This window comes from Castor canadensis, chromosome 15 (assembly GCF_047511655.1).
Source record: "Castor canadensis chromosome 15, mCasCan1.hap1v2, whole genome shotgun sequence".
Lineage (NCBI taxonomy): Eukaryota > Metazoa > Chordata > Mammalia > Rodentia > Castoridae > Castor > Castor canadensis.
Window position 1 is genome coordinate 53,685,176 of NC_133400.1, and position 13,238 is coordinate 53,698,413.

The 13,238-nt window shown below is 43.4% G+C and overlaps 1 protein-coding gene across 9 annotated transcripts in view; it reads right to left on the bottom strand.

Moving 5' to 3' along the window:
- Znf438 (zinc finger protein 438) overlaps positions 1–10,000 on the bottom strand; it is a 190,892-nt gene extending 180,892 nt beyond the window's left edge. For 3 of the 9 annotated variants that reach the window (XM_074056198.1, XM_074056201.1, XM_074056197.1), the window contains exons 1-2: positions 9,200–9,225; positions 8,557–8,669 (exon numbers count right to left, since the gene is read on the bottom strand). In XM_074056198.1, coding sequence (XP_073912299.1) covers positions 8,557–8,582 — 26 coding nt within the window. In that variant the 5' untranslated portion in view covers positions 8,583–8,669; positions 9,200–9,225. Of the gene's footprint in view, positions 1–8,556; positions 8,675–9,199; positions 9,227–9,886 lie in introns of those variants that run through there. The other 6 variants (XM_074056194.1, XM_074056196.1, XM_074056195.1 and 3 more) reach the window with 3 other exon arrangements.
- Between the last annotated feature and the right edge of the window lie 3,238 nt (positions 10,001–13,238).

Consider the following 13,238-nt stretch of genomic DNA (forward strand, 5'->3'; position numbering starts at 1 on the left):
AATAGAACTATCACCCCTGCTCTGATGGTAGCTACCTGACACAAATAATCATCAACTTCTCCTCACTGAGCCAGAATTCAGAAATCCACAAAGCCTGAGCAAACAACAGGCCATTTAACAGTCAATTCTTTGTCCCCTATCTGATGTTCTTAGGCAAGCTAACTGCAAACATGGTATAAAGAAATACTAATCATTTCAAGTCCATTAAATTTAGTGAGGCTTCCACAGCAGACTTAAAATTCTGTCAACTACAAAATGAGATGGCAGCCTTTTACATTTGTACTATTTGTGGAGGGTTCCTGATTAGAGAAATGATGGACTTAGTTATTCAGGTCAACTCTCCCAATGAAAGCTTAAAAAGCTAAACAAAATATAGTTTGTATATTATAAGAAAAAAGTCTAAAATTAACTATGTAATCTATAATGCTGTGATCTAATAAAACATTCAATGGTTCAAATATGAAATAGCCATGTTAGGAACTAACAAATATTATGACAACTGTGTTAAGGTGATACTATGCCCTGAAACTGATCTACAGAAACAAGGCACATCTTTTTTGCCTTTCTTCTTTTAGTCTCTATGTACTACAATGTTCCAAACATAAGAGATGCAATCTATAACTCCACCTATGACATATATTACCAGACCCTTTACAACAACAACAAAAAATCTTGACGTTAAAGAGCTGATCAGCACAGAAATTCAAACTTGGTAATATGTGGAACTTTGGCATGATACACTTAGGCCCATGGAAACCTGCCTAAATACTTCAAATGCAGCCCCTCCATCATCCTCTATTATGCAAGCTGCAACATTTTAAGCCAACTCTCTCATTTCACTAGTGAGCCCTGTCAACACTGAGCTAACAGAACTGGGAAAATTCATCACTCCACAATGATAGCCAAATAACAGAATTTATTTCATTTGGTAAAAATTTATTAGTGCCAAATAAAACTAATGCAAATGCAGTAAGATATATAAGACTTTGAGTAATTCTTTAATTGAAAAGAACTCTTGAGGAGCCTCAAATTTATCCTGCAATTGCTTAGGATTGCAATTCCTTTGGTCCTTTGCCCTTTTCATACCCCATCTCTCAAGTCATGGGGCAGGAGAAAGGGGAGGTGTGGAAAACCAGAATAAGCTATTCAGCAGGTATTCAGCATTTAGTATACTTTAATTTTATTCCCACAGGTTTTTCCTCATACTCTACTCCTCCAGAAAAAGAGCTATTTATTCATCTCTGAACTTACAAAACCTAACCAAATACCCTTCATATAAAGTCATGTTTAACAACTGCTGCATGGCAGGCTATGGATAGAGACTGGAGATAAAGAAGTGAAAGAGACAGAGACTTAATCCTCATGGAACCTTGGGGCTTGTGGGCGGGGGTTGGAAGGGAGAAGAATAGATGTTTGCTATATAACCCAGTCACATACCACTGACTGTATTCTTTCTCCCACTGCAAACCAAGGCTTAGATGAAGAACCAAAGTTACCTTGTACTTCAAAAATATGTGTATCTCCAACTTTGACCATTCCTGAGCTCCATATTCATATTGACATACACTCAACATGTCCACATGGAGGTAGTTACAGTGATTAATTGCAAAAACTCCAAAGCCCAACTGTGTATGTGACTAACAAACAGGGACTAGAGATAGAGAAGTGAAAGTCAGAGTCCTTGAACCCTACTGGGTGACTTAAGGCAGCTTTTGTGCCTCCATTTTCTCATCTATAAAGTGGGAACAATAAAAATAGCTCCTAGCATACATTGTTTTGAAGATTAAATGAATATATGAGTACTCCAAACCCTGCCTGGAACACAGTTTACAATTATATTGTGCTTACTATTATTCTCCCAAACTATGTCCTCCATGGCCTCTCGTATCACTGAACAGCACTACTATTCTCCTATATGTTCCAGCCTCAACCTAAACTAGTACTTCTCCCCTTTCCTCACACTTCATGTCAGTAGGTCCTGTCAATAGGCCACAATTCTTCCACTTACTGTCATCTCCATAACTACCTCCCCTTGCCTAAAGTGTCACCATCTGGTGCCCCAGGATATAGCAATAGACTCCTATCTCCCCATTTTTACAGTGCCTATGACTTTAGTTCATTCTCCACACAATAAAACTTAAATCACATGCCATTCCCTTGATGCAAACCTTCTGGTAGTTTTCTGTTATGCTTAGAATAACATCTTTACTTGGACACAGACCATAGGGCCCCTTCCCCACCTCAGAGCCTAGCAGACCCTCCATTTCCCGCTTTCTCTACTATGCTATTAACACTCTTATTTCCCGTTTCTTGACCACTTTATGTTTATTTCCACATCAGAGTCCTGTGTTCTGAGACAAAAGAATATGGTCATTTGGAGTGTGGACTCTGAAGACAGATTGCCCAAATTCAAATATTGCTCTACCACATTTGAGCTTTAAAAAGTCCCTAACCTTTCTGTATATCTACAAAAATAGAGATACAAGTCTTACTTATCTCGTAAGGTTGTTGTAAGTTACTGTTCAGAACAGTCCCTTACATGCAGTAAGTGTTACGTCCCTGGAATTCTTGGGGCGGGCAGAAGTTCCTAAGGCTAGAACTGAAACCAGACCCCCTGATTTATGACCGCATGCCAAACTCCCCTCATTGTTTCCCTGCTTGTTTCTCTGCTTACAAAATTCAGGAACTTCCAGTTACTCAACAAGTCAGGCATGTTGACCTGTTACATCTGGTGATCACAGATAATCGGAGACCAGAGACTCTCTCCCTCCCCCATGGCTTGGCCCCTCCTATAAAGCCCACTAGCCATTTCAGCCAAGCTTCTGCACCCTGAACCTGAGGGTCAGCCCAGCAGTCTATAATCTTTCATTGCCACACGTGGCATGGTCTTTATTCAGAAGTTTCTTACATCTGGTGCCAAAACCCGGGAGAAGCTAACAGGACGCTCCGGCACGGGGCTGCTCCCTTGGCCTTCGTGTCCTGCCCTCTCCAGGACCCAGACTGACCCCATGTGCCTCCGGACTGTGGATTTCGGACCTTACTACCTTGCCAGCTTTCCCATCCATCATTAGTCTCTCCCTTCCACTGCTCTCCACCTGACCTACTCCTCAGACTCAGTAAGTGTCACCCTCCTGCCAGGGCTAAATGCTTTGCCTGGTCCGGAAGTCTTAGCGCTATGCCAGGTATGCTTCTCCTGCCCTCTGGGGAGCCCACTGCTTACCACAGGGATGCCTGGCTAACCAGTTAGGGTATTCTCTGTTGGACAGCAACCCAGGCCAGGGACGCCCGCCCTTGGGAACCCATTTGGGTGACACTCCCACTCTTTCACTCTCTCTCACTCTCTCTCTCTCTCTCTCTCTCTCTCTCTCTCTCTCTCTCTCTCTCTCTCTCGCTCTCCCTCTCTGATTTCCTTTCCTCTGCCCAGGATGAGAGCTCAACAGCCCCTCCAGATTACTTTGACCGAACAGCAACCAAACGATTCTGCTCTCCTTGCCTGAGTCACGTAAGCAAGGCTAATCTTAACCTAGATCTATATTGACGTGAAGCGTAAACTCACCAAGGCACCTGCCCGCCCCTCCCTCCCTCCCTCTCTCTCTCTCTCTCTCTCTCTCTGCATTATGGGTACCACACACTCTACATTAGATGCGTCCACTGGGATGCCTTCTCCACACCCTCCCCTTTGGTCTCCAAGATGATATAAAACCTAAGCGACTGATCTATTAATGCAACACCATTTGGTCTCAGTACAAGCTAGACAATCATCCACAATGGCCTGAACACAGTACTTTTGATTTTCACACACTTTACTTGACAATTTCTGCCATCACAATGGTAAGTGATCCGAAATTCCATTCATCCAAACTTTCCTTTCCCTCTGCTCTCAACCCTCCCTGCTCCAATGTTGTAACAACGTTCAAATCTTCCTTGTCAGTGACAAACCCCCTACAGAAGACTCTTCTCTTACTTGTGACCTCACGGGCTCTGTCTGCCCACCTCCCAACTCCTCCCACCAGTCCTCTACATCAATCTCTTCTCCCACCTTATCCTCCTATGACTCAGACCCCCTTTCTTCCACCCCTGATGGCTCTCCCAAACATCTGCCACCCTATTCCCTTTCTATAGTAGTCATTATTGACCCTGAGCCTTCAGCTCCTCAGGGACCAACACTGCCAGCATTGCCCTCTGCCCTGCTACAACCTCATCCTTCTCCTACCCACCTGCATCCCATACCCGCTCCCATACCTCCTCCCAATCACGCCCAGCCCATCTGTAAACACTCCGGGAGGTGGTAGGAGCTGACGGCATTATCAGAGCCCATGTGCCCTTTTCCATGACTGACCTCTCTCAAATTGAAAGAGACTTAACTCCTTCTCAAATGACTCAGCCTCCTATATTTAAATACCTAATCCAAGCATATGATATGACTTGGCATGAGACCCATCTTCCAAGGATGGAATAATTATTCTCAACTCTCGTTTTATTTCCCAATCCTTCCCTAATATTAAAAAAAACAACAAAAACTTAAACAGGCAGAGGATGGCCCTCAAACCGCCCAGGGAGATCTTGTGAAAATGGCATTTAAGGTATTTCATAACCGAGGTAAGGCTTGAGACCAGTAAAAGGTCCAGCTCTTGTCGGCTGCCCTGAGGCTACCTCCTCCAACTTCCAGAGGGGCCAGACACAATGCATGCCCCCAGGGGCCTGCTTCAAGTCCAACCAGATAAGACATTGGGAAAAAAAAAAAAAAAAAACTGTCCTTCACCTCACCCACCACCAGGACCCTGTCCACAATGTGGCCAGAATGGACACTGGAAGGACAACTGCCCCTCTTTGTCTCTGCAAGATAGGTCAGTCTCCCACTCCCACTCTGAACAGAATGAAGGACTCACGGACCTCTTGGGCCTGGTGGCAGAAGACTGACACGGCCCTGGGACCTCAACCCCCTTCAAGATCAGTTTGGAGGAGCCCAGGGTAATCGTCCAAGTAGTAGGTAGGCCTCAATCACCTACTTGGTGCTACCTGACTTCTGGGGTAAGCTTTATCCTTCACAGATCTCCATGGTGAGGGTGGATGGTCTACTCCAACAACCAAAAAGGAAAGACAGTTTTATTTAAATTTAAAATTCTTATAAACATTGATTTTAAAATACAATTACAAAGTAAACAACTGGAAAGGATATAGATAGGTATTGAATGTATTTTTTGAAAAATTAAAGGAAAAGGGAATGTTTTTTTGGATGAAAAAGGATTTTGTAAAGAAGGTTTGTCCTAAAGATTGTTTCAAATAGGAGGGATAAGGACAAACTATCAAAGGGTTTAGTATGTTGTATGAAAGTCTGAGTAAGTTTTAAAAGTGTATAATAAAAAGCTTCGGTGTGTGATAAAGTTAAAATTGACTATAATCTAAGAGTTGCCTAAAAGATTTTTAGGGTCATGTCAAACTAAAATCAAATTCTCTATGTCTATAAAATAACAAGGTTATCTTAATATTGTTCTGCTCTGAGTAACATCTATAAAAAAATTGTTACATTTTATCAAAGAAATTATTTGTGTTTTCTGCTGATCTTGTCAAGCTTTAAATACTACTAAATCAGAGTTCATTTACATATTTGCCCATGTGTCTTAATTAACCATCTTGTAACAGTGTGGTTTCTATACTTCACCTAAATATGGTACAAACATTCACAAAGTTAAAAATGTAGATTTATAACACTTTTATCCAAAAGTGTTACATTTTACCTGCATCCTAACAGTCAGCTCCGTTTGCCTTTAAAGATTCCACAAACCATTCACAGCAACTAACCTGGACAGTGCTGCCACAAGAGTTTAAAGACAGCCCTCATCTTTTTTGAACAGACCCTAACCAGAGACTTAATAGATTGGCACTACCCAGAGGCCCACCCTTCTTCAATATGTTGATGACATACTTCAGTGCAGAGCCACAGAGCCCCTCACCTGCAGGGCAACTGAGTCCTTTTAAAAACTTTCTGGCTTCCGGGAATACAAAGTCTCTAAGGAGAAGGCTCAATTATGTCTCCCACAGGTCACCTACTTAGGTGTGGTCTTAAAGAGACAGACTCACTCCCTGAGTAATAAGGGAACTGACCCAAACCTCCATTTCCCACTCCCCCATACCATAAAGCAGCTTAAAACTTTCTTGGGAGTTACCTGATTTTGCAGAATCTGGATCCCTAGATATGCAGCCTTTAACAGACACCTTTTTCTGCTCCTTCTAATATTCCTATTTGGGTCTTAAATAATGTATGGGCACCCATTTCTTCTAGAAAACTTGCCTCCAACAGACACTGTACCTTTGGCTGACTATCTGCCTTACCTTAACCTTCTCAGAAAACTTCTCAGAGAGCATGCAGACCAGATCCTGCCCCACCCTATAACAATTTCAATTAAACGGGGAGGGGGGGGGGATCTTATTCTCCTAAAGGATCTTCAACCCTCTCCATTGGGACCTCAGTGGACCGGACCTCATCTGGTCATCCTCACAACGCCCACTGCTCTTAAGTTCAATGTGATCCCCCAGTGGCAGCACCTTTCAAGGATAAAACATTGCCCACCAACCTCAGACTCTTCCACTACAGCAAAGGATGAGTACTCTTGCATACCACTTGGCTCCACGCGGCTATGCCTCTCCTGAAAACTCTTTCCCTCTTCCTCTCTTACATAAGTTCTCAGTCCTCATCTGGCTCTCAATTTTCTGCCATAGGTGAGTTAAAAAAGAAAACACTGGTAGGGACAGTGGGCCTAATTCTGGGAGCATGCATAATACTTTCCTGCCTCCTTCCCTTGGATATACAATCTATTAGGTCCATTATAGAGGCTACTATAGAAAGAAAAACAGCTGCACATGTAATGATGCTATGGAAATACAAACCCTTAAACCAGGAAAATGTTCTTTAACCCTAGATGCCTCCAGGATCATTCAGGGAACTCAGCAGACAGACTCCCCACCAGATGCTACTACAACCTTCTCCCAACAACTGGTCTTGTCTGAAGATGAAGCCTGGGAAAGATCGTCAGCCTCCGCTCCTAGGGACCTCACAAATTTCCAAATTCCAGCAGAACCCCCTGCTTAACGATGCCCCCCACTCAGCACGAAGCAGCTAGATTGATCGGCACCCATAATACCAACAAAAGGCTGGAATGTTAGGTCCCTGGCATTCTTGGGGCGGGTGGAAGGTTCCCAGGCTAGCACCGAAACCAGACCCCCTGATTTATGACCACTTGCCAAACTCCCCTAATTGTTTCCCTGCTTACAAAACTCAGGAACTTCCAGATACTCAACTAGCCAGGCATGTTGACCTGTTTCATCTGGTGATCACAGATAATTGGAGACCAGAGACTCTCTCCCTCCCCCATGGCTTGGCCCCTCCTATAAAGCCCACTAGCCATTTCAGCCAAGCCGCTGCACTCTGAACCTGAGGGTCAGCCCGGCAGGCTGTATAAATCTTTCTTTTCCACACGTGGTGTGGTCTTATTCAGCAGTTCCTTACAGCAAGCACTACAAAAGTGTTCACTGCTATTATTATCCCTCCCTGGGATGTTCTTACTCATTCTTCCCTTCACTTCAAACAACTCAGCCATTCCCATCCTTTGAATAGCATCCCCTGACAGACCTTATCTTAAAACATTCCCTGTCTCCCCATGTCCTCTTACTTTCCTTTACTCCACTGTACTTATCCTATCTTAAGTTGCTTTATGTCCTTATTCTTTGTTGTCTTATTTCCTCGTTGTAACATGAGCTCCAGTCAATTGGAGCCTGTCTTCTTCACAGTTCTATTTCTAGTTGTGACTCAGAATCTGTGTTCTGAATGCACACATCTCATCCAGGGTAGGGACTGATGCAAATCTCTTAGTAACAATAACATACTTAGAAAGCCTTTCAAAATACTCATGATCTCATTTGACCCTTGAAAAAGCAACAGCAGCTGTACCACTTTAGAGATAAGAAAGTTCCAAGTTTGGGTGACTTCCCTTTTCACACAAAACTAGTAACTGGTACAACAAAAACTAGAAGCTCTGCTTTCTGATTCAAAGGCTCCTCCTACTTGGATGAAAAAAATATTGCCACACCCTTGAACTGAATTTACATAAATGTGATCTCTTAATCTCCTGTATAAACACACCCTGCGGCCAGCACAGTATCCTTCAATGTCCCTCACAAGTCCTTGTCCCAGAGTTTGAGAAGTATTCTACTGAAGTACGAATTCCTCAATACTGTCCTCACCCTTGGCAAGAGTTAGCCAAGCTATTCAAAGCAGTCAGATAAGATGACTGAATATTCCAAGTCCACACAACAATGACTCTAAAACTGTGGGTCTGTGTTGAGTATAACGTGGTAGTTCCACCATGCTAAAAGCTTTCTCTACAAAACCCAGACAAAGGGAGCATGTATTGCCAACATCGCTGTGTAATGACACCAATTATTTCTTGATCATCAAGTTCAGGGACAACTGAGATCACTCACCAGAGTGAAGTGTCATAATCAGATGGGTTGGGGGTGGGGGTACAGGGGAAAGCAAACTATGAGAAAAATCCTTACCTACAAATGGCCATGGGCCGCCTCATTCCTCAGAATAACCAAGTGTCTTTTATAAGCTTTCTGTAGCATTTTATATGGTTGTGTGATCTCACGTGTTATCATAACTCCTCGTCCTGTGGGAACGACAATTAGGGAAGTCAGGGATTACTTTCTCTCCGTTGGACACAAAAAGGAAACAGATGATTATCTTATAACTTGTCCTCAGCGATCTGGACAGTGGAGGGATCCCAAAGGAAGCCGGGACCTAGGATTCCAAGTCTCTGAAGGGACTCTCCATCCCTGCCGAGATGAGAAGATGAGGAATAGGAATCTAATCCCTTTATCAGGGAATTTTAAAAAGGGACTCGACAGTTGGCAGGTCCCTTTCCACCGGCCGGCTCGGGGCCCCTACACTCCTCCGCCTCAGGAGGAAGGTGCGGGCCCTGCCCCGCAGGGCGCGGCCTCTCCTCCCCGCACCTCAGGTCCCGCCCGCCCAGGAGGGCGCGCTCCCACTCGGGGCGGGCACTTGTCCCTGCGCCACGTTCGGCGGCCTCCCGGATCTCCCAAGGCTCAAACGCCCCCACAGCCACCACCACAGCAGGGACTGCCAACAGCCGGGGAGCCCCGCAAGCCCAGAGAGCTGCAAGGATCCTCGCAAACTTACAGTTTTCCTACTGCGTGCGCGTCACGGCGGGGTGACGTCACGGGACCCGGCGTGTGGGGAGGTCAGGCTGAGGGCGCGGCGCTCAGCCCCACGGCTCCGCCCCCAGCGCGCCGCGGGAGAAACGCTCTGCCCTGGCGTCCCGCCCCCTTGCGGACTCAGTGCGCAGGCGCAGACGGCCGCGGTGGGCGCCTGTAGGTGGGCTTTACAGGCCGGAACGCCTAAACTAAGCTCAAAACCTGTGGCGGGGAGGAGGGGATCAATAGAAGTGGATAAGAGAAACCCACTCCCAGGAACACAGGAAACAAGCTGTCACCTGGGGTTGGGGGAGGGGGGGAGGGTCTGAGGTGGGACTGCAGGGTTCTGAGGTGGTTTTTCCACACACACTGCCTTCCTTCCCTCACGTGTTCATTAAAAGTTACACACGTGCTTCCCGATCCCTGCAGGTTCTCAGGCATGAACACTCAGCGGTCCTATGGGGCCTCGCCCCACCCTAGCCCACACTGCCAGGCCCCGCCCCGCGAAAGCCACGCCCTCCCCGGCTCGGTCACGCCCCCTCGGATCCGCCCTTCCGGCTCCGGCTGGCGGCTCCCCGCGGGCGCCCACCTGCCCCCCTCTGCCCCCTCCCCCCCGCCCCGCCCGCGCACCGTCCTTTAGTTCCCGGGCGGTAGTAGCTTTTCTTATTCTTACTGGATTTCCCGTTGGGGCTCCGGGAAGCGCCTTACAGGTCGTCGCTCACCTATGTTAAGTTTAACACGAAGTGTAAACACACACGGACACTTGGCCAGTGTAAACTTTCAGGCCCCCCGCCACGCACGTGACCAGACCTTCTAGTGTCCAAGCCGGGTCTGCGCTTTCATGCTCTTACAAAGAACGAGTTCCGGTCAATAGAAGGCCCCGAAGAAGGAAAAATAAAGGGTGAAGAACCGATGACCAGAATATTAACATGATTGCTGCTCTGTGGGATGCTTACAATCGGGGAAAAAGTGGCTCAAATAAATCTGAGGAGAAAAAAAATCTAAAAGAATGAGAAAAACAAGCCTTGGAAAAAAATAGAGGAAGTATTGAAAATAGCAAGGGTCACTTAAAAACAACTCCACAGATGGCCAGCTCAAGGATTTTGTAAGGCAGCCCCAGTGTATGTAAAACCTAAAATAATGGTTTGTTTCCACTCCGATTGGGAGTGATGATAAGGAAATGTTAATCTTGAACTGCAAGTCTGAGCTGTTAAGAATAGACAGTATTACTCCGGAAAAATCTACTTAAAAGTTTTGAAAAGATTATGATTTAGATAGTGTTCCTACATTTTAATAATGTTTTGATTTAGATGTTTGTACATTTTAATAATATAACGTTTTAATCACTATCAAGTGATGTAACGAAGTTGTAAAGTCTGCACATGGTAATTTTAGCAAGATTTTCTGTGCAGCAAGCTATAAAAAAATTAGCACTTTTAAAAGTTCTGCACATTTTTAACCTAGTGATATTTATATTTCTCCTTACAAAATAATTTGGAATAATACCTTTAAGTTCTCATTTTCATTATTTACTTGCCTATAAATTACTTGATTCATGTTATTCCCCAAAATAGGAAATTTTTTCCTAAGTGAGCTGCTAGATACCCCTGAGATTTTCCCACAGGTAAATGTCAGCTGTCATTTTTTTGAAGTGCACATATCTAAGAAGTATGAAATGTTTTTGATATGGGATACTTTGGCCCCTGAAAGATAGTAATGCAGAATATATTCTTTTCTTCTCATTTTATTGTTGTTTTTTTTTTTTCTTGACTTGTGAAGTACTTTTTTTAAAGAACTTTTTAAAAACCAATATTACTCAATGCAGGAAAGGAGTAAATTTATTGAACAAAAGGTTGACAAACAAAAAGGGTGCTCAGCGAAGAAGGGATGTCAGGGAATGTCAGGTAGAATTTGCAGGAGATGGCTAAGAAGTATACACTAAATGTGTTAAGTGTTTGTAATATAGGATACTTTTGACTCTCAAATATGTCAAAGATCACACATATGCACAATAAGATTCAGTCAAGTTTCTGTAACATTTAATCTAGATGAGTAATTAGAAGCTGGAGTCCAAAATATTGATGTTAGAGAGAAGAGCTATAAGAAGAGCTGCTTTAAGGAAATAAAAACCTGACTCTTCCAGGTTTAGCACTGGAAAAGTGAGGCTCTCCACCTTCTGGTGCTGGGAGTTTCAGTTTTCCCTTATGATTCCTCATTTCGATATTTGCTACTCCAAGCACTCTACCTTGCAGAGAGCTCTACTTCAGTACACGTAACTCTTCCCTTGGTCCTGCTTCGTAAGCTGACAAAGCTGATCCAGAGAGAGAACTTAATACTAGGGGAAAATAAAGAAAGAGTAGATAATATGCATTAAGTGTTTCTGCCAAACAATCTGTTATTTTATTTAATCCTTGCAACTGGGTGATCCCCCATTTTACCCATGAAGCAATCAAGGCACGGGAGACTAATTCACATGACCATGTCATATTGCTGCTGAGTAGCAGAATCAAGATTTGAATCCATACTCTAGAACCCACAGCCTTAATCTCTGATCTGTATTGAGTTTCATTTATCCAAGCACAAATAATACAAAAAACAGGTAAACTTAAGTTTACTTAAAGTAAATTATATTGAATAATATATATATATTTGAATGAATATATATATATATATGTATATATACAGATCCACAGTACTGCAGATTGCATTCAGAAATTTGTGCTTGCCAGGTAGGCACTCTACCACTTAAGCCACATCTCCAGCCCTTTTTTACTTTTTTTTTTTCCAAATAGAGTCTCAAGTTTATGCTCAGGGTAGCATGGACCAAAAACATAAATTTGAAGAAACTACTATTTCAATAATACGTGTGTATTCTGTATTGGAAAAATTACTTTTATTACATGTGATACAATCTGATATTTTACATTTTGGATTCTGAATAGTGTTTTGCAGGGTGGTAATCCATTAATGGGTCACCAGATCTACTTGGTGGATCATAGTAAGCACCGTAAAAATAAATATATCAGCTTTTGTCACAAATGCAATTTTGTTCCCTGATACCTGAATCACCAAAAAGATCTTTAACTTTTTAAAAATTAAATCCAATCTGACTCAGCTTCTACACACTAGAGAGGTAGAAAACGCAATATATTTGTATTTCCTTCCAGGAATAATGGGGAGGAGACTCTGGTCTGTGTGCTATAGTTTGGATCTGGAATGTCCCCTGAAATCCCACTCTGATGTTCACCCTCAATACATGCTCAAAGTCAATGGAACCCATTGGACTGAAACTACAAGCCAAAATAAACCTTTTCTCCTAATAAGTTGATTATCTGAGGTATTTTGTTGCAGTATTAGAAAGCTGTCCCTCCTGGTCTGGTCCCTGCACACAGGCCTATGTAGTCCATTTACAGATATGGAGCCAAATATCTCAGGGACTAACATGGCCTCCAGAGTGTCTGTTGAGAATTCTACACTGGGCTTCCTGAGGTCCTGTTTCCCTGGCTACACATACTATTTAGGGTCCTGTGCACAAGTACATCACTGCAACAACCTATAGTTGTAGAAACCCCCTTCCACTCTCTTAACAGTATCTCACTTTTGCAGTTGCTCTCAAAGTATGAATCTCACACCAGCAGCATTATCTGAGAACTGCTTTCCATTTTAAAGTTGTCAGGTAGGTAACTAATGTCTTGCCAGGGGTGAGAACATTATTCTAGATTTAAGAACAATGAATGAATATAATAGACACTTTGAAAATATGCATAATATCAATACGTTATGGTAGTATGTGGAATACAAAGGCAATTTAATGCATTTAGATTATCAAAGCCTATAATTCTTGGGGAGCCTCAAATTCATCCTGCAATTGCTTAGGATTGCAATTCCTTTGCTCCTTTGCTCTTCTCATGCCCCATCTCTCAAGTGATGTTAAATGCATCATTTCTTACTGAGGATCTCAAAAAAGTTTGGAAAGCACTATTATATTGACAATGAGTATAGTTATTCAAATATAAGATATTTTC